General features: G+C 54.4%; 3 protein-coding genes across 5 annotated transcripts in view; 1 reads left to right on the top strand and 2 right to left on the bottom strand.

Moving 5' to 3' along the window:
* The first annotated feature begins 219 nt into the window (after nucleotides 1-219).
* Nucleotides 220-9,865, top strand: LOC135174980 (tubulin alpha-3 chain-like). Of its 2 annotated transcripts, none has more exons than XM_064142751.1 (4): nucleotides 220-299; nucleotides 4,462-4,705; nucleotides 6,987-7,135; nucleotides 8,426-9,865. In XM_064142751.1, exons 1-4 carry the CDS (start codon nucleotides 294-296, stop codon nucleotides 9,407-9,409), a joined length of 1,383 nt encoding a protein of 460 aa, XP_063998821.1. In that variant the 5' UTR covers nucleotides 220-293; the 3' UTR covers nucleotides 9,410-9,865. The 2 variants fall into 2 exon arrangements, with proteins under 2 accessions (XP_063998821.1, XP_063998820.1); XM_064142750.1 differs by lacking the exon at nucleotides 220-299 and adding an exon at nucleotides 1,339-1,362.
* A 3,859-nt stretch (nucleotides 9,866-13,724) lies between these two features.
* Nucleotides 13,725-18,586, bottom strand: LOC135174981 (tubulin alpha-3 chain). 2 transcript variants are annotated; one of them, XM_064142752.1, is made up of 4 exons: nucleotides 18,509-18,586; nucleotides 16,263-16,485; nucleotides 15,847-15,995; nucleotides 13,725-14,878 (listed from the first exon to the last, which is right to left on the bottom strand). In XM_064142752.1, the coding sequence occupies exons 1-4, from the start codon at nucleotides 18,509-18,511 to the stop codon at nucleotides 13,907-13,909; spliced, it is 1,347 nt and encodes a 448-aa protein (XP_063998822.1). In that variant the 5' UTR covers nucleotides 18,512-18,586; the 3' UTR covers nucleotides 13,725-13,906. The 2 variants fall into 2 exon arrangements, with proteins under 2 accessions (XP_063998822.1, XP_063998823.1); XM_064142753.1 differs by lacking the exons at nucleotides 15,847-15,995; nucleotides 18,509-18,586 and having other exon boundaries at nucleotides 16,263-16,346.
* Nucleotides 18,587-22,498: 3,912 nt separating this feature from the next.
* Nucleotides 22,499-25,410, bottom strand: part of UCN3 (urocortin 3) — a 9,921-nt gene continuing 7,009 nt past the window's right edge. Inside the window, exon 2 of the mRNA XM_064142926.1 lies at nucleotides 22,499-23,305. Within this exon, the coding sequence (XP_063998996.1) occupies nucleotides 22,813-23,292 (480 nt within the window). The 5' untranslated portion in view covers nucleotides 23,293-23,305 and the 3' untranslated portion in view covers nucleotides 22,499-22,812. The remainder of the gene's footprint in view (nucleotides 23,306-25,410) is intronic.

Here is a 25,410-nt window from a genome sequence, read left to right as displayed (position 1 = left end):
AACATTTACCCTTTTTGCCCCCCACTTTAGGCTGTAAGTAAAGAGAGGTGATAAAACCCTCAGCCTGTGCTGTCAAATCCCAGAAACCAGAGCAGCACCAACCTGGCACTAAGCAGCAGTTCCTCCCTTTCTCCTCCTAGGGATGCAAAGGAAAAGGAGCTCTGCTCCTTTAAGCTAGCAGAAAGCTTCTTTATATTCAGGTGGAGTCAAAGCCTTCCTGGGCTATAAAGTTGCAGGGAGAGGCAGAGGCAGTAGCAGCTGTTTTGCTTAGATCTTAGCAAGCCTTCAGCCTCATGATGGTAAGAGCTATGCCTTGTCTTTGTGTTAAGCTAAGCTTAGAATGCTGAGATTGTCTTTTCCTCTCTCCCTTAAGTGTCCTGAGCTAACTTTTCTTGCTTGCTCTTCCCCTCCCCTCCTCCTTTCTCTTGGGGCTGCTAATTCTCAACAGCTTTGCTTCATTACTGATTACTTGAGGCTTTATTGATTCACTTTTTGCTCCTTATAAGGCAAAAGTGAGTGGATGGAGCTGGAGAAGAGCTGTTTAAAGTGGTCTCTTAGTGGTTTTTTCTCCCCCCTTCCCTACACCCTGAGTTAGCAGCTCCTGAGGTGAGCTCTGTGGAGTTGCAACCTTTCTGCCTCTTTCATGCAGCTTGGGTTTTACTTCTCTTTTGGGGGGTGGGAGGGAATCAACAGGTCTTGGTGCACAGCTGTGTCATAGACTAAATGCATTGAGACCCCAGCCCTTTCCCCAACCCTTAACACTTCACCTCTTGCACTGCCACAAGGAGTTAGTGCAACTTGCAGAGGCTTCCTTTAGGAATTTCAACCCCCCCCTCCCTTTTAGGAATCAGCTGCCATGTTGCCTTTGTCTGCTGCAAACCTTTGGGATTAGATAGTTAAGGCATGGACCCCCCCCCCCCCCCACCCCTCCCTCCTTCCTTCTGGCTTGCTAATGGAATCTGTGCTCTTGGAGGAGTTTTGCAGCTGTGAAGAGTGGAGGGGAATTGATCTGGTTACTAAAAAAGCTGCAGCCCTGAAACTTGGTGTAAAGAACCACCCAACTGTCACCTTCTGAATGCAAAAACTCAGAGCAACTCCTTGGCAGGGGGGAGTGGGGGGGAACCAAACCTGAAGCTGCCCCTTTTGCATGTTGAGGAAGACTTCAAAGTCACTCCCAGCCAGCTTTTGAACTTCTCCCCCCCTCCCCACTTTCTTTTGTCTGCTGACTTCCAGAGTCTGCCCTGGCTGGAAAAGAGTTAAACATTTACATGGTGCTCCCAGTGGGAAAATCAGTTGGACAGCAGTAGGCTGCCTATAGCCAGAGCCTGTAAAATCCAGCTCCTCTCCATGCAAATGCTGCAGGTCTGGGAGCTCAGAAAGCCTTCTGGGGTGTTTCAGGGAGTGTGGAGGGGGGATAAAAAAAAAGGGCTGCAGTTTTCTTCTTTCCAGAAGGCTTTTCTATTGTTTAGTTCTTCTTTCCCTTCTCTTTTTTCCCCCCCTTCTCTTTTGGGCTTGCTTTCTTTTGTTCCCTTTCCCTGTGCTCCAGGCTGAAAATACCAGTGGCTGCCTCGAAGCAGGTGCTGGGGCTAGTGGAGAGGATAGTGAGTGGAGCAGCTGTCCCAGCCAGTGCTTGGTGAAGGGGCTGTGGTGCTGAGCCTTGCAAAGTGTGGCCAAGAGCTATTGCAACCATCTTGGTGCTGAGAGGGGGTCAGGCAAATGGCAGTCAGCATTTCCCACATAGTGCAAATAGCAGCTTGGAGAGGGAGGACTTGAAATGCAGCCTCCACGCCCAGCAGAAGTGGTGGTCTCAGCCTGGAACTGGGTTTCATGGTGCTTAGGCAGCTGTGGGTAAAAGGGGTTGGTGTCACTGGATGGTAGCAGGAGCCTTCACCTGGTCTGGGTTCAGGGTGGGTGATTGCTGGTGTGGGTTCAGGGCTGGGCAATGTCCTGGCACGTCCACACTGGGAGATTTAGAGGGAAGAATCATAGAATCAACCAACCAGGTTGGAAGAGAGCTCCAAGCTCAGGCAGTCCAACCTAGCACCCAGCCCTGCCCAGTCAACCAGACCATGGCACTCAGTGCCTCAGCCAGGCTTAGCTTCAACACCTCCAGGGATGGCGACTCCACCACCTCCCTGGGCAGCCCATTCCAATGCCAATCACTCTCTCTTCCAACAGTTTCCTCCTCACATCCAGCCTAGACCTCCCCTGGCACAGCTTGAGACTGTGTCCCCTTCTTCTGTTGCTGCTTACCTGGCAGCAGAGCCCAACCCCAGCTGGCTACAGCCTCCCTTCAGGGCAATCTCTCTCTCCAGCTTCCTTTCCTGGTCTCCCTTGGGAGGCAGCACTGCCCCATGCCATGCATGGCAGTCATTTGGGAGCCTGTGCCTGTGAGCTGGGATGTGAGCCTCTGTCATTGCTGCAGCAGTGCTTTGATCTTGTTGTGATGGTGGTGGAAACATCAGAGATGCCAATTACCCAGGGCAACACAACCACCAAGAGTCCCCAGCATCTCCACAGGATGCCAGTACCTCCAGTGCTGCCCTGGAGTTAGCTGGAGGCCCCTGGAGGGTGACCTGCTTAAATCAAGGCACTGAGTCTCTCCCACAGTGTCAGCCTGGCCTTGTGCTGGCCCTGGGCAACTGCTGATTTCCTTCAGCCTCATTTGCTGCTCTGACTCCCAGCCTGGCTATGGGTTTCCCAAGCTTGGCTTCTCCCTGCCTGGTGCAGGTAGTTATTTGTGGCTTGTGTTGGGTTTTTTTTTGATCAAGCAGCCCAGAACTGTTGTCCCTGGGACCCAAGGCTCAACTTCTCCACTCCATGGCAGGGCCAGTTGAGCCTTGAGCAAGGAGCCAGTGCTTGCACAGAATTTCTCAGATTGGAAAAGCCCTTCAAGCTCCTTCAGTCCAAGCATTAGTTTCACACTGACAAGTCCCTGACCAAGCCAAATCCCTCAGCACAACATCTAAGCACTGTGAATTGCTGTGGTTGGAAAGGAGCACCAGGATCAGCCAGTCCAACCTTCAGCCCAGCAGCCTTCATCACTACAAAACAGCCTCAAGCTCCACATCCACTCTCCTCTTAAACACCTCCAGGGATGGTGACTGCAGCACCACCCTGGGCAGCCTGTGCCAGTGCCTGAGCACCTGCTCAGGAAAGAACTTCCTCCCAACAGCCAACCTGAACCTCCCCTGACACAACTTGAGGCCATTTCCTCTTGTCCTGTCATTAGTAACTGGGGAGAAGAGACCAGCTCCAGCCTCACTACAACCTCCTTTTAGGTAGATGTAGAGGGCAATAAGGTCCCCCTCAGCCTCCTCCTCTCCAGACTAAACACCCCCAGCTCCCTCAGCCTCTCCTCATAGGTCATGTGTCCAGAGCAGGGCCAGGAGGATGCTGAGAGGCTGCAGCAGCTCTGCTGTGAGCACAGCCTGAAAGAGTTGGGGCTGTGCAGGCTGCAGCAGAGGAGGCTCCCAGGTGACCTTCTTGTGGCCTGCCAGGATCTGAAGGGGGCTACAAAAAAGCTGGGGAGGGACTTTTGAGGCTGTGAGGGAGTGGCAGGAGTGGGGGGAATGGAGCAAAGCTGGAGGTGGGGAGAGTGAGGCTGGAGGTGAGGAGGAAGTTGTTGAGCAGGAGAGTGGTGAGGCTGGAATGGGTTGCCCAGGGAGGTGGTTGAGGCCCCATGGCTGGAGATGTTTGAGGCCAGGCTGGCTGAGGCTGTGTGCAGCCTGCTCTAGGGTAGGGTGTCCCTGGGCATGGCAGGGGGGTTGGAACTGGCTGCTCCTTGTGGTCCCTTCCAACCCTGACTGGTTCTATGACTCTGTTTGCCAGACCTCTCCCCAGCCTTGTCACCCTTCTCTGCACTGCTCCATCACCTCCATTTCCCTCCTGTATTGTGGTGACCAAAACTGGGCACGGTACTGGAGGTGTGGTCTCACCAGTGCTGAGTACAGGGGCATGAGCACCTCCCTGCTCCTGCTGCTCACACCGTTTCTCATCCAGGCCAGGATGCTAGTGGCCTCTTTGGCCAGCTGGGCAGACAGCTGGCTCCTGTTCAGCCAGCTGGCCACCAACACCCCCAGGACCCTTTCCGCCAGGCAGCTCTCCAGCCACTCCTCCCCCAGCCTCAGCTGCTCTGCTGCTTCCTGCCTCTGCATGAAGTCCATCACCTCCTTCCTCCTGCCTGGGGCTGAGATCCTTCCTCCTGCCTGGGGCTGGGAGATGTCCTTCCCCATCCCGTCCCTGGGGCTGCTGCGTGTGCAGCTGAGCTGTGTCCAGCTGCCTTGCAGCTCTCCGCTTGCTCCTCGCCCCAGCGGTGGGCAGAAGCTGCCTGTTTCCCTAATCATCCCCAGCAGCAAAAAAGGGCTCAAAACAAGACCTCCCCACCCCGGGGGGGCTCCTGCTTAGGTCAGAGGATGTCTTAAAGCAAGAGTCACTGCAGCAAGTTGTTTGCCCTTGCAGAGGGAGTGCATTTCCATCCACATCGGGCAGGCTGGCGTGCAGATGGGCAACGCCTGCTGGGAGCTCTACTGCCTTGAGCATGGCATCCAGGCAGATGGAACCATCCCTGGCCCCAAGCAGGTGAAACCTGCAGAGCCAAAGTCTGAGCAAGTGGATTCTTCCTTTGAGACCTTCTTCTGTGAGACAGCATCTGGCAAGCATGTGCCCAGGGCAGTCTTCATAGACTTGGAGCCCACTGTCATCGGTAAGTGTGGGGCAGCTGGGGGTTGGGTCACCTCTTAACTGTCACTTCTGTCTTGGGGTGGGTTTGTTTTCTCCCCTTGAGGTTTGTGTTGCTGCCTAGATTGCCCAGCAGTTCCCACTGCCCTGCTCCAGGAAAGTGTCCCTTGGCAGGAGACAGAGTTGGCATTTCCAATTGGATCTGGGGATGCAAACCTGTGACAGAGGACTGGAGCAGAGGAGGCTGGCTGATCCTTTTGGGCCCTTCCCACCCTGACTGATTCTATGATCTTAGAGGTGGCTTGAAGCACTACCTTCATCCTCTGCCCCACTGCACACTGGAGAGGAGAGAGCCTCCAGTGTTGACATTCCTGCTAGGTGTATCAGTGCCAGCTCCAGGCACCTTCTGAAGACAGGTATTAGGAGCAGTTTGGCTCCAGAGAGTCAATGAGGTTGGAGATATCTGCAGCAGGTCTCTAAACCCAGCCAGTCTCAGCACTGGGTCTGTTTCCTATTCTCCTGGCTTGCTCACTAGGTCCTCAATTTAGTGCCTTGATAAGGTGCCTAAAAAGCAAGTGGAACCAAAACAAAAGTCTGCATTCCTTTCATTAGATGACATCATGAGTCACGTCCTAGACAGCAAGAGAGGATCAAACAGCCAGGGGAAGCCTGGAAGGCACAAGCAGGCAGATGGATGCAGGTGGTTGGGAGCAATTCCCACCAGTTCCTTCAGCAAAAGCAGAATTTGTTTCCTAGGAAGGTACCTTAAATCAGATTTAAAAGTGCCACCATCACCCTCTGAGGTCGTTCACAGAGCTGCAAGGAGGAAGCTTGCAGGAGGAAGGCATCCATTTTCCACTGAATCATGCAACTTGAGGCTCCTGTCTGCCCAGAGAGGCTTCAGAGCGTTGAGAACAGAGATGCCTCATCAAATCCTAGAATGGTTTAGGTTGGCAGTACCTCTAAAGGCATCTAGTCCAGGCCCCCTGCAGCCAGCAGGCACATCCCTAACAAGAGAGAAGCATAGAATCAGTCAGGGCTGGAAGGGAGCACAAGGAGCAGCCAGTGCCAACCCCCCTGCCATGCCCAGGGACACCCTACCCTAGAGCAGGCTGCACACAGCCTCAGCCAGCCTGGCCTCAAACACCTCCAGCCATGGGGCCTCAACCACCTCCCTGGGCAACCCATTCCAGCCTCTCACCACTCTCCTGCTCAGCAACTTCCTCCTCACCTCCACTCTCACTCTCCCCACCTCCAGCTTTGCTCCATTCCCCCCACTCCTGCCACTCCCTCACAGCCTCAAAAGTCCCTCCCCAGCTTTTCTGGAGCCCCCTTCAGATGCTGGAAGGCCACAAGAAGGTCACCTGGGAGCCTCCTCTGCTCCAGCCTGCACAGCCCCAACTCTTTCAGTCTATGCTCACAGCAGAGCTGCTGCAGCCTCTAAGCATCCTCCTGGCCCTGCTCTGGACACTCTCCAGCATCTCCACAGCCCTCTTGTCCCAGGGGCTCCAGAGCTGGATGCAGGACTCCAGCTGGGGTCTCAGCAGAGCAGAGGGGCAGAATCCCCTCCCTGGCCCTGCTGGCCACACTGCTGCTGCTGCAGCCCAGGCTCTGCTTGGCTTTCTGGGCTGCAAGTGCACACTGCTGGCTCCTGCTCAGCTTCTCCTCCAGCAGCACCCCCAAGTGCCTCTCCTCAGGGCTGCTCTCCAGCCTGGCACTGCCCAGCCTGCATTGGTGCTTGGCATTGCCTCGACTCAGCTGCAGGACCTTGCCCTTGGTCTTGTTGCACCTCCTGAGCTTGGCTTGTGCCCACCTCTGCAGCCTGTGCAGGTGCCTCTGGCTGGATCCCTGCCCTCAGCCTGGCTGCTGCAGCACACAGCTTGGTGTGGGCAGCAAACTCGCTGAGGCTGCACTCAGAGCCTCTGTCCATGGCACCCACAAAGATATTGAACAAGCCTGGTCCAGGACTGATCCCTGAGGATCTGCTTTGCATGAAGCAGAAACAAGCTGCATGTGGGAGCTATAATCCTACAACCAGTTTGGGCATCTAGAGAGCCTCCCAACTTTTTAAGCCAAATGACACTCCAAGACCTCAAAGTGGCTGCTGGGTGAAGCTGCAGGACCTTGGCAATTAACCTGGACAGGGTTATTCTTACCTCCTTCCATTACTCCCATGCTAAACCAACCATGCCATGACCACCACCTCATGCAGGCTCCTGGTAGAGCTGCTCTGTGTTTTATTCTGTCACAGTAGTGTCCAGAACCTGTAACTGTGCTGCTCTCCATCCCTCCTCTTCCTTGTGTAGATGAGATCAGGACTGGCACCTACCATGCTCTCTTCCACCCAGAGCAGCTCATCAGTGGCAAGGAAGATGCTGCCAACAACTATGCCCGTGGCCACTACACCATTGGGAAGGAGATCATAGACACTGTCCTCAGCAGGATTCGTAAGATGGTAAGGGGAAAGGGCCTGCCCTCTTCATGAGTTGGTACTTTGGACCATCCAGTTAGGCTTTGTGCTTGGCCTCAGTGGTCTTAGAAGTCTTTTCCAACTGAAATGATTCCAACTTTGGGTGAAAAGTCTTTAGATAACCTCACAGCCTGGAGTCCTGTGTGCAGTTCTGGAGCCCCCAGCACAAGAAGGACATGGAACTGTAGCAGTGAGTCCCAATGAGGCCACCAAGATGGTCAGAGAGCTGCAGCAGCTCTGCTATGAGAACAGGCTATAAGAGTTGGGGCTCTGCAGCCTGGAGAAGAGAGGGCTCAGAGGAGACTTTGTAGTAGCCTTGTAGTACCTGAAGGGAGCCTACAGGAGGGCTGGGAAGGGGCTATTGACAAGGTTCTGTAATGACAGAATGAGAGGTAGTGGCAGAGGGGAGATTTCACTAGATGCTAGGAAGCTCTTTACAGTGAGGGTGGTGAAACACTGAAACAGGTTGCCCAGAATCCGGAACATTCTGTGATCCACAACCTCCCTGGAGGTGTTCAAGGCCAGGTTGGGCTGGCTCAGGAGCAGTGTGGGCAGCAGGACAAGGGAAGTTCTTGTGCCCCTGTGCTCAGCACTGCTCAGGCCACCCCTGGAGTGCTGTGTCCAGTTCTGGGCTCCTCCATTGCAGAGATGTTGCAGTACTGGAAGGTGTCCACAGGAGGGCGACAAAGCTGTGAGGGGCCTGGAGCAGAGCCCTGTGAGGAGAGGCTGAGGGAGCTGGGGGTGTGCAGCCTGCAGCAGAGGAGGCTCAGGGCAGAGCTCATTGCTGCCTGCAGCTGCCTGCAGGGAGGCTGTAGCCAGGTGGGGTTGGGCTCTGCTGCCAGGCAAGCAGCAACAGAAGAAGGGGACACAGCCTGAAGCTGTGGCAGGGCAGGTCTAGGCTGGATGTTGGGAGGAAGTTGTTGTCAAGAGAGAGTGATTGGCATTGGAATGGGCTGCCCAGGGAGGTGGTGGAGTCACCATCTCGGGAGGTGTTGCAGCCAAGCCTGGCTGGGGCACTTAGTGCCATGGTCTGGGTGCTTGGGCAGGCCTGGGTGCTAGGTTGGACTGGCTGAGCCTGGAGCTCTCTTTCACCCTGGCTGATTCTATGAACATAATTGGATGCCTGTCAGTGAAATGCCTTTTGTGATGTACTGGGTGAGTCTGCTCTAGGATTAAGCCATGAAGTGCTCAGTGCTCCAAGCAGAACTTATTCCTGTACTCTCTGAGTGATGCCAGTCCTTGGCAGAGAGGTAAATGCACATTGTTCTGCTGCAGGCTGACCAATGCAGTGGCCTCCAAGGGTTCCTGGTGTTCCACAGCTTTGGGGGCGGCACAGGCTCGGGGTTCACCTCCCTCCTCATGGAGCGACTCTCGGTCGAGTACAGCAAGAAGTCCAAGCTGGAGTTCTCAGTCTACCCAGCCCCGCAGGTGTCCACAGCGGTGGTGGAGCCCTACAACTCCATCCTCACCACCCACACCACCCTGGAGCACTCCGACTGCTCCTTCATGGTGGACAACGAGGCCATCTACGACATCTGCAACCGCAACCTGGACATCGAGCGCCCGACCTACACCAACCTCAACAGGCTGATCGGGCAGATCGTCTCCTCCGTCACCGCCTCGCTGCGCTTCAACGGTGCCTTGAACGTCGACCTCATCGAGTTCCAGACCAACCTGGTGCCCTACCCCCGCATCCACTTCCCCCTCACCACCTACGCCCCCATCGTCTCTGCCGAGAAGGCCTACCACGAGCAGCTGTCCGTGCCCGAGATCACCAACGCCTGCTTCGAGTTCTCCAACCAGATGGTGAAGTGCGACCCGCGCCGGGGCAAGTACATGGCCTGCTGCCTGCTGTACCGCGGCGACGTGGTGCCCAAGGACGTCAACGCCGCCATCGCCGCCATCAAAACGCGCCGCTCCATCCAGTTCGTGGACTGGTGCCCCACGGGCTTCAAGGTGGGCATCAACTACCAACCGCCCACGGTGGTGCCCGGCGGCGACCTGGCCAAGGTGCAGCGCGCGGTCTGCATGCTGAGCAACACCACGGCCATCGCCGAGGCCTGGGCTCGCCTGGACCACAAGTTCGACCTGATGTACGCCAAGAGAGCTTTTGTGCACTGGTACGTGGGGGAGGGCATGGAGGAGGGGGAGTTCTCTGAGGCCAGGGAGGACCTGGCTGCCCTGGAGAAGGATTACGAGGAGGTGGGAAGGGACTCGGCAGACGGAGAAGATGAGGAGCCGGATGAGGACGAGTATTGAGAAACTGCAGCTCGTGCTTAAGGGAGCTGAACCTCAGCTGGAGCCCAAACTCTCTGCTGCAATCCAAACCCTGGCATCAGGCTAAGCTGATCCCAAGTGCCTGGAGGTGCCACAGGATTGTCCTGGCCATCAAGCCTACTGTTTGCCATATTAAAGCTTTCTGCTTGCATGCTCTGCGTGCTCACAGTGCTCTCTTCTAGCATGGGTGTCTTGAGCTTTATCGCGCTGTTGTCTATCGCTGGGAAGGTGCCAGGTTGGAGACCCATCCTGCCTAGGCAGAGGAAGCTGCTTCCTCCTGCAGGGGAAGGTGGCAAGCTGCCTGCTTTGGCTGCAATGGCAAAAATCTTGCTCTGGCTTTTACAGTGAAAGCACCTTTACAAATGCACCTCTGCACCTCTCTGCGACGGTTTGGGGGGGGTTTTGTATCTGAATAAACACACTTTGTGTTGTGCTTTATGCTTTTCTTTTGTCTTGGATTTAAAGCAGGTTGAGATGCCTAGCCCTGGATGGATGGTGGTTGTCTTGGAGAGAAGAGTAAATGATGTGAAGTGTGTGCTCTGAGGATTTGGCCTGGGGGGGTTGGAATGGGCTGATGGAGGTCATCTAGTCCACCTTTCCTGCTAAAGCAGGGTCCCTTGCAGCAGTTTGCTCAGCAGAACAGTGTCCAGGTGTGTTTGGAATCCTGCCAGAGGAAGAGATGCCACAACCTTCCTCACCTTTCAGCTCTTGCTGGTAGGATTGGGCTCTGCTGCCAAGCAAGCAGCAACAGAACAAGGGGACACAGCCTCAAGTTGTGCCAGGGAGGTCCAGGCTGGATGCTAGGAGGAAGTTGTTGGCAGAGAGAGTGATTTGCATTGGAATGGGCTGCCCAGGGAGGTGGTGGAGTCTCTGTGGCTGGAGGTGTTCAGGCAAAGCCTGGCTGAGGCACTTAGTGCCATGGTCTGGTTGATTGTTTAGGGCTGGGTGCTAGGTTGGGCTGCCTGAGCTTGGAGGTCTCTTCCACCCTCGTTGCTTCTATGAGGAAGCAAGGCAGTAGCCACGGTAAGGCATGGAGAAGAGCTGCTGGCAAGCCTGTGGGACAGGAGCAGGGGTGGCTCCATGCTGTGCTGGAAGAGACCTCCAAGATCATCCAGTCCAACCTAGCACCCTGAGCCTGTGCTCAGGGCTGTTCCATTGCTCTGATTGTTGTATACTGTAGCTCCACATCCACCCCTTCCTTCAGTGCTGAGTTTTGTCTCCCAAGACCTCCTCTCTGCCCTGTAGCTACAGCTGCTCTCTCCACTGATGAAGGAATGGCTCTGGAAGTGTTCCCAACATGATAAACTGGAGGGCACAGCCAGGGCTGGGGTGGTGGTGTTGTGTCCTATACTTGTGAGATGGAGGTAGAAGGATGTAGTATGTGAGCCTCTAGGAAGGCCCCTGCTGGGCTGAAACCTCTTCTGTGCCCAGTAGAACTGTTAAGACTCTTGAGGAGGCTGAGCATCAGACTGCCCTCTGAAGCTGATCCTTCTAGGGCTGGGAACCAGATCCTGCTTATGGCTCCTCTCCTTCAAACAGCTCTTCTGGGGTTCTGGAGCCCATTGAGAAACCCCAAGGCTGATCAGACTGAAGATCTTGGGGCTGACAGGTTCTTGCTCACTCTAGGTGGTCATTTTCCATCTCCTGCAGCCTGGGGGCAGGGTCAACCATTCTGGCATGCAAGGCTGTCCCCTAGCACTGTCCCTGACCCTCCCAGCAGAACAGCAGCTGCTCCCTTTGTCAGCAATGAGATTAAGCAGACCAAAACTTTGACTCTGGGCTTGCAGGTAGATGTGATTGACAAGAAGCTTTGAGATGTGGTCCTGAGGCCTGCCAGCTGTCCCTGGGAGCTCCATGCCCCAGAGGCAGCTGAGGCTAGAAGCTGCTGCTTCACTCTCCTAAAAACATGAGTGACAGCAGCCAGTGGTGGCCATGAGACAATCATCACTCCTGCTTTGGAGCCATTGCTGAGCAAGGGCAGGAATGGAGCCCTCTGCTCCTTCAGCACCTGGGATGATGTCGCTGCTTATGACTGACATCCATCATTCCAAGGCATCCAGCAGCCCAGACCTGCTTCTGGCTTCCCATAAATGCAGGGAGGAAGGGGACAGCAGGATTTTCCTTCAGGGACAGCCCACTCCCCTGAAGCCATGACATTGCACCTCCAGCAAGGGCTTGGCCTTCTCCAAGAGCTGTGGATCCTCCAGACCAGCACCCAAGAGCAGCATGCACAGCTGGCCAGCAGAAATGCCCATCAGACAGACACACATGATGCTCACAGAGACACTCTGAGAGCAAATCCAGCCCAACACCAAACCATGGTCCTAACATCCAGCTTAGACCCCCCCCCTGCCACAACTTGAGACTCTGTCCCCTTCTTCTGTTGCTGCTTGCCTGGCAGCAGAGCCCAACCCCACCTGGCTACAGCCTCCCTGCAGGCAGCTGCAGGCAGCAATGAGCTCTGCCCTGAGCCTCCTCTGCTGCAGGCTGCACCCCCCCAGCTCCCTCAGCCTCTCCTCACAGGGCTCTGCTCCAGGCCCCTCACAGCTTTGTCGCCCTCCTGTGGACACCTTCCAGTACTGCAACATCTCTCGGCAATGGAGGAGCCCAGAACTGGACACAGCACTCAAGGTGTGGGCATGCCATTGTCAGCCCCACCAGTGCAAGCAGAGGGCAGCTGAAGGTGAGACAGCCCCCACGAGCTGGGTGACCCTGGGAGATTGGTACTGCCAGGAGCCCAGCTGCTGGCAAGTGCAGACAGGCTTTAAGAACAACCACCTCCCTCCACCCTTGCTTCAGGTTGTTTAACCTTTCCTCCAGTGCAGCCCAGAGCCAGCCCTGACAGCCCTTCAATTATGTCCTGACTGCAGATCCAGCTGCTCCACCACATCCCAGCCAGCTCCTTTCCTTGGATCACTTACTGGGAGGAGAGTCCCCAGTGGAGAAATAACCTGCTGCAGAGATCAAGTTAAATCCCATTTGCTTTTCCTTGCTCATTAGCTGTTTGCAGAGGCTCTTGCATCATGTCTGGGAAGCAGAAGAGGGAAGGAGTCCAACTGGGGGAGGATGCTCCCTGCCACAGACCTTTCAGCTGGGACATGGTTTGGAAGCTTTTGCAGGGATCTCCCAAGCAGAGGTATTTGAATTCTCATCTCAACAGCAATTAGACTTCCAGGCAGGCCCAGTCCTGGCAGAAGGACATGGATTAATTTTTTCAGCAGGGCTTTGTGTGGCAGCAGGGAACCAGAGGAACTTGATCCTACTTCCCTGCTCAACCTTGGAGTAGTGAGAATAGAAAACCCAGACCCAACAGACTGAGGAGGAATGGACAAGTGCTGCTTGAGGGGAATCATCATCATCCACATGTTCCTTTTAGTGCAGCAGTTCAACCCCAGGGCAGAGGGTCACATCATGGTGTCACACACCCCACTGCTCAAGGCTTACCTCAGCAGGACTGCATCAACCAAGGCAACAGAACCACCACTTTGTGGTCACCATGGAATCCTACCATCAGTCAAGGTTGGAAGGGAGCACAAGGAGCAGCCAGTTCCAAGCCCCCTGCCATGCCCAGGGACACCCTACCCTAGAGCAGGCTGCACACAGCCTCAGCCAGCCTGGCCTCAAACACCTCCAGCCATGGGGCCTCAACCACCTCCCTGGGCAACCCATTCCAGCCTCTCACCACTCTCCTGCTCAACAACTTCCTCCTCACCTCCAGCTTTGCTCCATTCCCCCCACTCCTGCCACTCCCTCACAGCCTCAGAAGTCCCTCCCCAGCTTTTTTGTAGCCCACTTCAGATCCTGGCAGGCCACAAGAAGGTCACCTGGGAGCCTCCTCTGCTGCAGCCTGCACAGCCCCAACTCTTTCAGTCTGTGCTCACAGCAGAGCTGCTGCAGCCTCTGAGCATCCTCCTGGCCCTGCTCTGGACACTCTCCAGCATCTCCACAGCCCTCTTGTCCCAGGGGCTCCAGAGCTGGATGCAGGACTCCAGCTGGGGTCTCAGCAGAGCAGAGCAGAGGGGCAGAATCCCCTCCCTGGCCCTGCTGGCCACACTGCTGCTGCTGCAGCCCAGGCTCTGCTTGGCTTTCTGGGCTGCAAGTGCACACTGCTGGCTCCTGCTGAGCTTCTCCTCCAGCAGCACCCCCAAGTGCCTCTCCTCAGGGCTGCTCTCCAGCCTGGCACTGCCCAGCTTGGATTGGTGCTTGGCATTGCCTTGACCCAGCTGCCAGGACCTTGCACCACAACACAACCACACATCCATGAGCTAGTTCAGTGGAACATCAGGGCAGGAGAAGATGCTTTGCTAGTCATTTATTGAGGCATATCAGTGCCTATACAGAGCTTGGCCAAAGAGGTGAGTTTGGCCAAGTTGCAAAGCTTCCAAGGCAGATTTCCACTGTCCAAGGCCACAACTCCATTCCGGAAGGAGCTGCAAGTCTTGGATACAAAAACCTTCACCCAAGCCAGAGCTAAAAGCATTATTCCTCCTCATACTCTGCTCCATCTGCTGAGTCCCTTCCCACCTCCTCGTAATCCTTCTCCAGGGCAGCCAGGTCCTCCCTGGCCTCGGAGAACTCCCCCTCCTCCATGCCCTCCCCCACGTACCAGTGCACAAAGGCTCTCTTGGCGTACATCAGGTCGAACTTGTGGTCCAGGCGAGCCCAGGCCTCGGCGATGGCCGTGGTGTTGCTCAGCATGCAGACCGCGCGCTGCACCTTGGCCAGGTCGCCGCCGGGCACCACTGTGGGCGGTTGGTAGTTGATGCCCACCTTGAAGCCCGTGGGGCACCAGTCCACGAACTGGATGGAGCGGCGCGTTTTGATGGCGGCGATGGCGGCGTTGACGTCCTTGGGCACCACGTCGCCGCGGTACAGCAGGCAGCAGGCCATGTACTTGCCCCGGCGCGGGTCGCACTTCACCATCTGGTTGGAGAACTCGAAGCAGGCGTTGGTGATCTCGGGCACGGACAGCTGCTCGTGGTAGGCCTTCTCGGCAGAGACGATGGGGGCGTAGGTGGTGAGGGGGAAGTGGATGCGGGGGTAGGGCACCAGGTTGGTCTGGAACTCGGTGAGGTCGACGTTCAAGGCACCGTTGAAGCGCAGCGAGGCGGTGACGGAGGAGACGATCTGCCCGATCAGCCTGTTGAGGTTGGTGTAGGTCGGGCGCTCGATGTCCAGGTTGCGGTTGCAGATGTCGTAGATGGCCTCGTTGTCCACCATGAAGGAGCAGTCGGAGTGCTCCAGGGTGGTGTGGGTGGTGAGGATGGAGTTGTAGGGCTCCACCACCGCTGTGGACACCTGCGGGGCTGGGTAGACTGAGAACTCCAGCTTGGACTTCTTGCTGTACTCCACTGAGAGTCGCTCCATGAGGAGGGAGGTGAACCCCGAGCCTGTGCCGCCCCCAAAGCTGTGGAACACCAGGAACCCTTGGAGGCCACTGCACTGCTCTGTCTGTAGCACCAAGGGAAAAAAGCAGAAGGACCACGTTAGGAGTTATTTTGTTCTCCTTGGGCTTCAATGAAGCTCAAGTGATGCGCTCAGGCATCAAGTTGAGGGCTTTTATTTCTACCCTTGCTTACAAACTCCTTTCAGTTCCAACAGCCAGGATCTGTTGGACAGGGCAAAGGCAGCTGCCCTTATGCTATCACCTCCTCTAGCAAGAGGGAAAACCTGGCCTGAGAGGGTGATATAATGGGTCAGACTCCTGACACTTAGATGAGAGGTCTGATGGCCTCCAAAGCAGTTCCACCTAAATCAAGACCATCCTGGAGTTAATTACAACACCTCTGACCTTCAACCTGGGTGAAATCTTATACTCCAGAAGCTACTGCAGAAACAACGAGATCTAAAGCAAGAGACTAGCCAGAAGTTTAGTTATCACAGAATCAACCAGGGTGGAAGAGAGCTCCAAGCTCAGCCAGTCCAACCTAGCACCCAGCCCTGGCCCACCAACCAGACCATGGCACTAAGTGCCTCATCCAGGCTTTACTTCAACACCTCCAGCCACAGAGACTCCACCACCTCCCTGGGCAGCCCATTCCAATGCCAATCACTCTCTCTGACAACAACTTCCTCCTAACATCCAGCCTAGACCTTCCATGGCACAACTTGAGTCTGTGTCCCATTGTTATGTTGGATGAGGCAGTTGATGCCATGGTCTAGTTGATTGGCTAGGACTGTATCATCTTGGAGTTCTTTTCCAACCTGCTTGATTCTACGATTCTAAATATGCCTCCAAGTCCCAACCCTCAAGACACACCCCCACATGCATCCCACCCTGTTGTTCCAGATCACAGTGGCATGGTGAAGCCAACCAAGGTCTGCTCGCCCATCGGTGCCTTCCCCCTCCTGCATCACTTGATGGCCAGCTCAACAGCCACCAGAGTGCTAATGCAGAAGCCTCCCCCCAGGGTCATCACCATTTTCCGTGCCCTCTCCACGACAGAGTCAATGATCAGCTTGCCAGCAGAGTAGTGTCCCCGAGCATAGTTGTTGGCAGCATCTTCTTTACCAGTGATGAGCTGCTCTGGGTGGAAGAGTGTGCGGTAGGGCCCGGTCTTTATCTCATCTGAAAGACAAATGAGGTCTCCTGAGAGCCACTGGCACAAGATCTACTACCTGCCACGTGCCTCGTGATAACTTTGATGCCTTCTCAAGCCTCACCAGTTTAGGTGGCCAACACCACACTTCAGGTCAGGGAATGGTCTAGATGACTGGATAGGGCTGGGTGCTAGGTTGGACTGGATGATCTTGGAGGTCTCTTCCAACCTCCCTGATTCTATGAGTGTAGTCTCCTCCCACTCCCAAAGTGATTTGGAGACCCTCCATGACTTACCAATGACACTGGGCTCCAAGTCAACAAATATTGCTCTGGGTACATATTTCCCTGAGTCTGTGTCACTGAAGAAGGTTCCAAAGGAGGAGTCTGCTTGCTCCGAGGATGTAAGGAGGGAGATGGTGCCATCTGGCTTGATTCCATGCTCCAGGCAATACAGCTCCCAACAGGAGTTGCCCATCTGGACACCAGCCTGGCCAATGTGGACAGAAATACACTCTCTCTGGATGGGGGATGAGAGGGAAGGAGGTTAGGGATGCTCACTGAGGAATTAGACTAAAGGTGGAGCTTCTCTTTACAGAGCACATAGCCAACAACCTAGGGACAAGAGGAATATTAACCCAGCTTGGTGGCAGTCAGGACATTTGCTCCACAGCAGGCACCCACAAGCCAAAACTAAGCATGAACCCTTCAGAGAGGTTTCAGTCTCCCACCAGGGTGTAGGCAGAGGTCAGTCCATTTGCAGCAGGTCCTTCTGCACCCCACCACTGTCCTGACATTGCTCAAGAGCTCTGTTCCCAGAACCCATCAAGCCCAAGTGCTGAACCTAGGGCACATTGTGGTTGGCAAATCCAACTGCTTAACTTCTCTTTTCTTTGCTCACTCTGCCTTGGAGCAGAAGGCAGAGCACAGAAAGCCTGCCCAGGTACTTCAACCAAGGTGGGAATGATTCAGCAACAGCCTGCAGTGCTCTTAATCCCCACCCAGGTGGGCATGAGCAGAGGACTTTTGCCTATCTCTGATATGAGAAGCTTGTGATGTTTGCCCTCCAGAACTGACTGAGCAGTTTGTCATCTCTGATTACCCCAGGTACAACCATGCAGGGTCACCTGGCTGGAGACAGCTAGAGAGAAACCAAATGATGATGGGCAGGGACCATTCATCTCCTTCATACAAGACTAACAGTTGCTCCCTCCCTGGCACAGGTTGCCCAGGGAGGCTGTGGAGCACAGAATCACCCAATGTGATCTTCCAGCTTCCCTGGAAGATGTTCAAAGCCAGGTTGGATGAGGCCTTGAGCAACCTATTCTAGTGGGAGGTGTCCCTGCCTGTTGTAGAGGGCTGGAACTGGATGATCCTTGAGGTCTCTTCCAACCTAAGCCATGGTCTGGTTGATTGGCCAGGGCTGGGTGCTAGGTTGGACTGGCTGAGCTTGGAGCTCTCTTCCAACCTGCTTGATTCTATGAAGCAGCTGCTCTTGGCTGTGGAACCAAAGGGAGGAAACACTGCAGAAAGGGTGGCTGAGCTGCTGAACTCCTGGACACAGGAGGCTGTGAAACCCAGGTGTTTGGCTTCAGGGAAATTGGAATAGGCCTTCCACTGAAGCTCACCAAGCAGGAAAAGCCTCACATCCACTTCAGGAAGCCCTAAGCCGTGAGACAGTAAAGTCTCTGATGAGCTTACCCAACATCTGCTTCTAACTGTGGTCAGGGCAGGACACTGGGCTGGAGACCCAACACAGCAACTCTCAAATTGCCTTCTTGCACAGAAGGACCCCAGCCAAGCACAGGAACAAGGCAGCAACTTCTAGCTCTAGAGCAGAGGGTCCTGTCTTGAGGGGTGATGCCTAATGTATGTGCTCTCAGCCACCACCACACTTCCTTCTACACCAACAGTCTCAGGACAGCCCCACGCCAGCGCCAGGGCCAACCTGCACAAGGAGAGTCCTTCATCCCCTGCTTCATAGAATCAGCCAGGTTGGAAGAGAGCTCCAAGCTCAGCCAGCCCAACCTAGCACCCAGCCCTGGCCAATCAACCAGACCATGGCACTAAGTGCCTCAGCCAGGCTTGGCTTCAACACCTCCAGCTACAGAGACTCCACCACCTCCCTGGGCAGCCCATTCCAATGCCAACCACTCTGATGACGGCTGCCCAAGCTCCACAGTAGCACCAGGTGAGCAACTTAGCTCAGCCTTGCATCAGTGGCCATCAGCAAGACCTTCAAAGTATCTTCATGCAGAGGGTCAGGAAAGTACGAAGACATCTCAGCAAGGTAGTCCTCCCAAGGCCAGGAGAGGATTGACACCAGCCTAACTCTGGACACCCTCAAGCATAAGCTCTGCACCCTCAGGGACCTCTTCTCCAGGGCCCATAACACTCCTCTGAAGTTTGCAATGACTTTTATGCCCAAGGCAGCCCACAGCCAGGATCAAGACCACTTCCCCCAACTAGAAAGAAGAGCTGCCTCCAGCTTCACTTTCCTACAGAGCTGTCAGAGAGCAAACCCAAGCCTCACAGCTACTTACCATGGCTCTGAACTGCCCGGCTCCTCACCACACTGAAACCAGACCACATCCCACCCACTTCCCTCTTGGACCTTTTATAGCTGGGCCCTGCAAAGAGGCCAGGTTTTTCTGCTTAGAGAGCTGTAGTCAGGTGAGGTCATCAATCTGATGTGAAGGACTGGCACCTGTAGAGCTGCAGAGCCTGGAGTCTCTTTGGCTCTGAATCTCCTGGGGACAGACAAGGACTGGATGGTGAGGCTGTGCTTTGGGGCAATGTCACGGGGCTAGACTGGCTTCTCCATCACTGATGTCACAAGAAAACGGGGCAGTGCTGGCCCCCTAGACAGGCTGGATGGGTGGGCAGAGGCCAATGGGATGAGACTGAACAGGGCCAAGGGCAGGGTTCTGCACTTTGGCCACAACAACCCCAAGCAGCACTACAGGCTGGGGACAGAGTGGCTGAGAGCAGCCAGGCAGAGAGGGCCCTGGGGGTGCTGGCAGAGAGGAGCTGAAGCTGAGGCAGCAGTGCCCAGGTGGGCAGCAGAGCCAATGGCATCCTGGGCTGGCTCAGGAGCAGTGTGGGCAGCAGGACAAGGGAGGTTCTTGTGCCCCTGTGCTCAGCACTGCTCAGGCCACCCCTGGAGTGCTGTGTCCAGTTCTGGGCTCCTCCATTGCAGAGAGATGTTGAGGTGCTGGAAGGTGTTTGGAGCAGGGCAGCAAGGCTGGTGAGGGGCCTGGAGCAGAGCCCTGTGAGGAGAGGCTGAGGGAGCTGGGGGGGTGCAGCCTGCAGCAGAGGAGGCTCAGGGCAGAGCTCATTGCTGCCTGCAGCTGCCTGCAGGGAGGCTGTAGCCAGGTGGGGTTGGGCTCTGCTGCCAGGCAAGCAGCAACAGAACAAGGGGACAGAGCCTGAAGCTGTGCCAGGGCAGGTCTAGGCTGGATGTTAGGAGGAAGTTGTTGTCAGAGAGAGTGATTGGCATTGGAATGGGCTGCCCAGGGAAGTGGTGGAGTTTCTGTGGCTGGAGGTGCTGAAGCCAAGCCTGGCTGAGGCACTTAGTGCCATGGTCTGGTTGACTGGACAGGGCTGGGTGCTAGGTTGGGCTGGCTGAGCCTGGAGTTCTCTTCCAACCTGCCTGATTCTATGGTTTTGGGTTTAGTTTCTGGTCTTCAGATGGACTTGGGTCCTGAGTCTCCAGGCTGAGGATCAATTAGGAAACTCAGCATGAGCTCTCTGAGGCTGAATTCAGCTGTGTCACCTCCTCTGGGTGTCAGTGGGATGATGATGATGATGATGATGATGATGATGATGATGATGATGATATGCCTCCAGCTATGCCTCTGGAGATGCCTGCCATGACTTCAACCTGAGACATGTCTCCTCTTAATATTCCACCTAGAGTGTTCCTTATGACCATGCTGTGGAAAGGGCTGGTGGGAGCTGCTTTGCTGCTCTTGTCAAACACCTCCTGGGGAAGAGGGGCAGCCTTTGTCTCCACTTCCCATGCCTACTGCCTGTAGGGATGGAGGCCATGAGATGCAGTTTCACCTTGGAGCTGGGCTAGGAAGTGAAGTGAAAGAGAGGTTTAAAGGAATGGATAACCAGTCCAGGGTGAAGGGCTGAGAGCTTGGTGAGCTGGGGTCAGAGGAGGGTGGAAAAGAGCAAGGTGGCAGGGTACACTCACCTTGCTGGTGACCAGCCCCAGGACTGGTACAGAGGTCTGCCAGGAAAGGCAGAGAGACAGAAAAGTGGGCAGGTGGATTGGACAACATGGACAGACACCTGAGGGGGTTTCTAGAGCAGCCAGGGAGGCACCTGCAACTCCTGGCTCCAAACTCACCAACCCAAGGCCTGGAGACACTCACAAAGGGGCATGTGGATGTGGAGGTTGAAGTTATCCCCCAGCTGCCATTGCTGAAAATGCTGGTGTGAAAAAGGATGGCTGCAAGTCTGCCTTTAACCCAGAGACTCCTCAAAACCAGAATGGGGAAACCTCTCCTGAGGTCATAGAATCATAGAATCAAGCAGGTTGGAAGAGACCTCCAAGCTCAGCCAGTCCAACCTAGCACCCAGCCCTGGCCAAGCAACCAGACCATGGCAACTAGACCATAAATGCCTCAGCCGGGCTTGGATTCAACACCTCCAGGCACAGAGACTCCACCACCTCCCTGGGCAGCCCATTCCAATGCCAATCACTCTCTCTGACAACAACTTCCTCCTCACATCCAGCCTAGACCTGCCCTGGCACAGCTTCAGGATGTGTCCCCTTCTTCTGTTGCTGCTTGCCTGGCAGCAGAGCCCAACCCCACCTGGCTACAGCTCTGCCCTGAGCCTGCTTTTCTTCATGCTAAACAACCTTGGAGATGAGGAGGCTCAGGTTGTATGGTTCTATTATTCCATGGTTCTCTGATTCTATGTTTCTATGATTCTTTGGTGCTATAATTCTCTGATTCTCTGGTTCTATGGTTGTATAATTCTCTGAGTCTATGGTTCTATGATTCCCTGGTTCTGTAATTCTATAGTTCTATGATTCTATGGATTTATACTTCTCTGTTTCTATGATTCTATGTGGTTCTAAGTTTCTATGGTTCTATGGTTGTATAATTCTCTGATTCTATGGTCGTGTAATTATCTGATTCTATGGTTCTATCATTCTCTGATTCTAAGGTTGTATAATTATTTGATTCTGTGGTTCTCTGATTCTATGGTTGTATAATTCTAGATTCTATGGTTCTATAATTCTCTGATTCTATGGTTCTGTGGTTCTATGGTTGTATAATTCTCTGGTTCTATGGTTCTGTGGTTGTGTAATTCTCTGATTCTGTGGTTCTCTGGTTGTATAATTCTCTGATTCTATGGTTCTGACCTTCTGTGCTTGTATAATCCTCTGGTTCTATGATTCTGTCACTGTGTAATTCTCTGATTCTGTGGTTCTCTGGTTGTATAATTCCTGGTTCTATGGTTGTGTAATTCTATGGTTCTATGGTATGTAATTCTCTGATTCTGTGGCTCTGTGGTTCTATGGTTGTGTAATTCTCTGATTCCATGGCTCTGTGGTTCTATGGTTGTGTAATTCTCTGGTTCTATGGTTCTGTGTTTGTATGGTTCTGTGTTTGTATGGTTCTGTGTTTGTATGGTTCTATGGTTCTGTGGTTCTATGGTTGTGTAATTCTCTGGTTCTATGGTTCTGTGTTTCTATGGTTCTCTGGTTCTATGGTTGTGTAATTCTCTGGTTCTATGGTTGTATAATTCTCTGGTTCTATGGCTCTGTGGTTCTATGGTTGTGTAATTCTCTGGTTCTATGGTTCTGTGTTTCTCTGGTTCTATGGTTGTGTAATTCTCTGGTTCTATGGTTGTGTGATTCTCTGATTCCATGGCTCTGTGGTTCTATGGTTCTGTGGTTCTATGGTTCTGTGGTTCTATGGTTCTGTGTTTCTATGGTTCTATGGTTCTATGGCTCTGTGGTTCTATGGTTGTGTAATTCTCTGGTTCTATGGTTCTGTGTTTCTCTGGTTCTATGGTTCTGTGTTTCTCTGGTTCTATGGTTGTGTAATTCTCTGGTTCTATGGTTGTGTGATTCTCTGATTCCATGGCTCTGTGGTTCTATGGTTGTGTAATTCTCTGGTTCTATGGTTCTGTGTTTCTATGGTTCTATGGCTCTGTGGTTCTATGGTTGTGTAATTCTGTGGTTCTATGGTTCTTGTTTCTATGGTTCTATGGTTGTGTGATTCTCTGATTCCATGGCTCTGTGTTTCTATGGTTGTTTGATTCTCTGGTTCTGTGGTTCTATGGCTCTGTGGTTCCATGGTTGTTTGATTCTCTGGTTCTGTGGTTCTATGGCTCTGTGTATCTATGGTTGTGTGATTTTGTGGTTCTGTGGCTCTGTGGTTCCATGGTTGTGTGATTCTCTCTTTCTCTGGTTCTGTGGTTCTATGGCTCTGTGGTTCTATGACCAGGACAGACCCACACAAGACCCGTTGGAGGCGAAGGGAGAACAAAGCATTGGAAACTCAAGAGACTGTAGCTTTAATCAGGGATCTTCCAGAGGTGACACACTCCCCCCACACCTCCCCCTGCCTTGGACACAAGCCTCTTCCCCACGCATGGAAATGTCCAGGAGCAGTGATGGAGGAGATCAGGAAGGAGAGAAGGAGGAAGAAGAGACATGAAAGTTAGGCAGCTCTATGGGTCAGAACTTCACAACACTGATACCCTACGCGGCCATCAGTCCCCTCTGGCCAGCGGGCTGGGGGCTGGCTGGCGGCCCCAGGTGTAGCCAGCAGCGCTCCGAGGTCCCCTTACCCCCCTCGTCCCCTGCCGCGACGGGAGGTCACTTCCGCCGCCCGATCTGGGCCATGAGGTGCGCGTTGGCCGCAGCCTTCGCCCGCAAGTGCTTGGCTTTGGCGATGTTGAAGAGGATGTTCATGATGTTGGTGGGCACGTCGAGGGAGAGGGTGACCTTGGTGCGGCGGTCGCTCTTGGCCCGGTTTTGGAAGCTCTTCCCCTTCACCTGGGCTTGGGAGACATATTTGTAATGGCCTTCCCCCGGGAACGTCCTTTTCCCCATCTCTTCATCCTCTGCTGCCTCCTCCTCCTCCTCCTCCTCCTCCTCGGCCACCTCGTCTGGCGAGGGAGACGCGAAGCTGCGCTTGTCCAGGACGGTGTTCTCCTCGGCCTGGCTCTTCTGGGCTTCAGCAAGGGCTGCGTTCAGGCAGCTGAAGATGGAGGCTGTGTTGTAGAGGCGGAGAGCCCGGCTGGTCTCGCTGGCACAGAGGAGGCTGAGGAGGAGCAGCAGCCTGGTGTAGGGCATTGTGGTGAGCTGCCTGGTAGAGAGAGCAAGGGCAGGGTAGAGACTGTAGAATGGTTTGGGTTGGAAGGGACAGAATCACAGAAACAGAGAGTCACAGAACCATAGAATCATAGAATCTGCCTCAAGGTCAGAGGAATGTTTTCAAGGCCAGCCCTGAGGTCAGCCAGCCCTATCAAGTGCCTGGATTCATGCTGACATTCCCAAGCTTTGGGCCCCATCTTGTGGCAAGCACAGCTGATGGCAAGCACAGCTGATGGCAAGCACAGCTGATGGCAAGCACAGCTGATGGCATGCACAGCTGATGGCATGCACAGCTGATGGCAAGCACAGCTGATGGCATGCACAGCTCATGGCACTCCCTGGCCTTTGCTGGGTCTCAGTGAAGCTTCCTCAGGCAACAGCCATCCTCTTAGCTCTGCCCTGTGCCCAGGTGGGAGATGAAGGACTTGCAGCAACCACAACATAACTGCCAAAGCCATCACTGGAGGACAGGGTTGGGAACCCTTCCTCAGCACACAAACCCCATGAGAGGGCAATTTGGGAATCAAAACTGGCCTTCCCTCAGGCCCAAATTTAAATCCTGGGACTTAGTTTCTGCTTGCTAAAGCATAACAGGATGAAGACCTTTCTCCCACCCCAAAATTCCCTCCTTGCAGCTGTGATTTAGCTCCAGGTGAAGCAGCTTCTCCCTGCAAACCCTTCTAGTAGGATGAGAGCCTTGGGACATGAATTGAGGAACCGCTGAATTCCTTGTGCCTGGGTGGATTCCCTGCTCTCCTGGGGACATTGTTTGGTCCCAAGCTGTGGGGTGGAGAATCTGCCCTTGCAGAACCTGCAGAGCTGCTGAGAGAGAACTGAGCTGGTTTGGGGTGTCACTGCCCTCTCCAGATCTGTGGAGCACCATCTCCACCTCACTGCTCCTTGTAGCAGCATCTCAAGCTCGCATATCCCTGTAGCAGCATCTCCACCTTGCCTTTCCCAGTAGCAGCATCTCCACCTCTCCTCTCCCAGCAGCAGCATCTCCACCTCTCCTCTCCCTGTAGCAGCATCTCCACCTCTCCTCTCCCAGCAGCAGCATCTCCACCTCATCTCTCCCAGCAGCAGCATCTCCACCTCTTCTCTCCCTGTAGCAGCATCTCCACCTCTCCTCTCCCAGTAGCAGCATCTCCACCTCTCCTCTCCCTGTAGCAGCATCTCCACCTCTCCTCTCCCTGTAGCAGCATCTCCACCTCTCCTCTCCCTGTAGCAGCATCTCCACCTCTCCTCTCCCTGTAGCAGCATCTCCACCTCTCCTCTCCCTGTAGCAGCATCTCCACCTCTCCTCTCCCACTAGCAGCATCTCCACCTCTCCTCTTCCAGTAGCAGCATCTCCACCTCTCCTCTTCCAGTAGCAGCATCTCCACCTCTCCTCTCCCTGTAGCAGCATCTCCACCTCTCCTCTCCCACTAGTGTCATCTCCACCTCTCCTCTTCCAGTAGCAGCATCTCCACCTCTCCTCTCCCAGCAGCAGCATCTCCACCTCTCCTCTCCCACTAGTGTCATCTCCACCTCTCCTCTCCCAGTAGCAGCATCTCCACCTCTCCTCTCCCACTAGCAGCATCTCCACCTCACCTCTCCCAGTAGCAGCATCTCCACCTCTCCTCTCCCTGTAGCAGCATCTCCACCTCTCCTCTCCCACTAGCAGCATCTCCACCTCACCTCTCCCAGTAGCAGCATCTCCACCTCTCCTCTCCCAGTAGCAGCATCTCCACCTCTCCTCTCCCACTAGCAGCATCTCCACCTCTCCTCTCCCAGTAGCAGCATCTCCATCTCTCCTCTCCCAGTAGCGGCATCTCCACCTCACCTTTCCCTGCAGCATCCTCTTCACCTCACCTCATTCTGACAGCTATTTCATGACTATCTGAAATAGGTATTTTGAGCCCATGGCTATCTTGGGCTTTCTTTTTGCTTGACAAAACCCTTTAGGGACCTCAGTTGAGCAAGAGGAAGAGGAGGACAGGAAGGGAAATGTGATTGAAACACTTCCATAATTCCCAGTCCTCAATGGGATAGCAAAAATCAAGTTAAAACAGGAGGTGGGGGAGAGAGGGGGAGAAAGCATCAACATGAGCTGACCCT

This window comes from Pogoniulus pusillus, chromosome 4 (genome assembly GCF_015220805.1).
Source record: "Pogoniulus pusillus isolate bPogPus1 chromosome 4, bPogPus1.pri, whole genome shotgun sequence".
Classification (NCBI taxonomy): Eukaryota; Metazoa; Chordata; class Aves; order Piciformes; family Lybiidae; genus Pogoniulus; species Pogoniulus pusillus.
The sequence above is the reverse complement of the archived record's forward strand: the minus strand, read 5'-3'. Positions and strand labels throughout refer to the sequence as shown.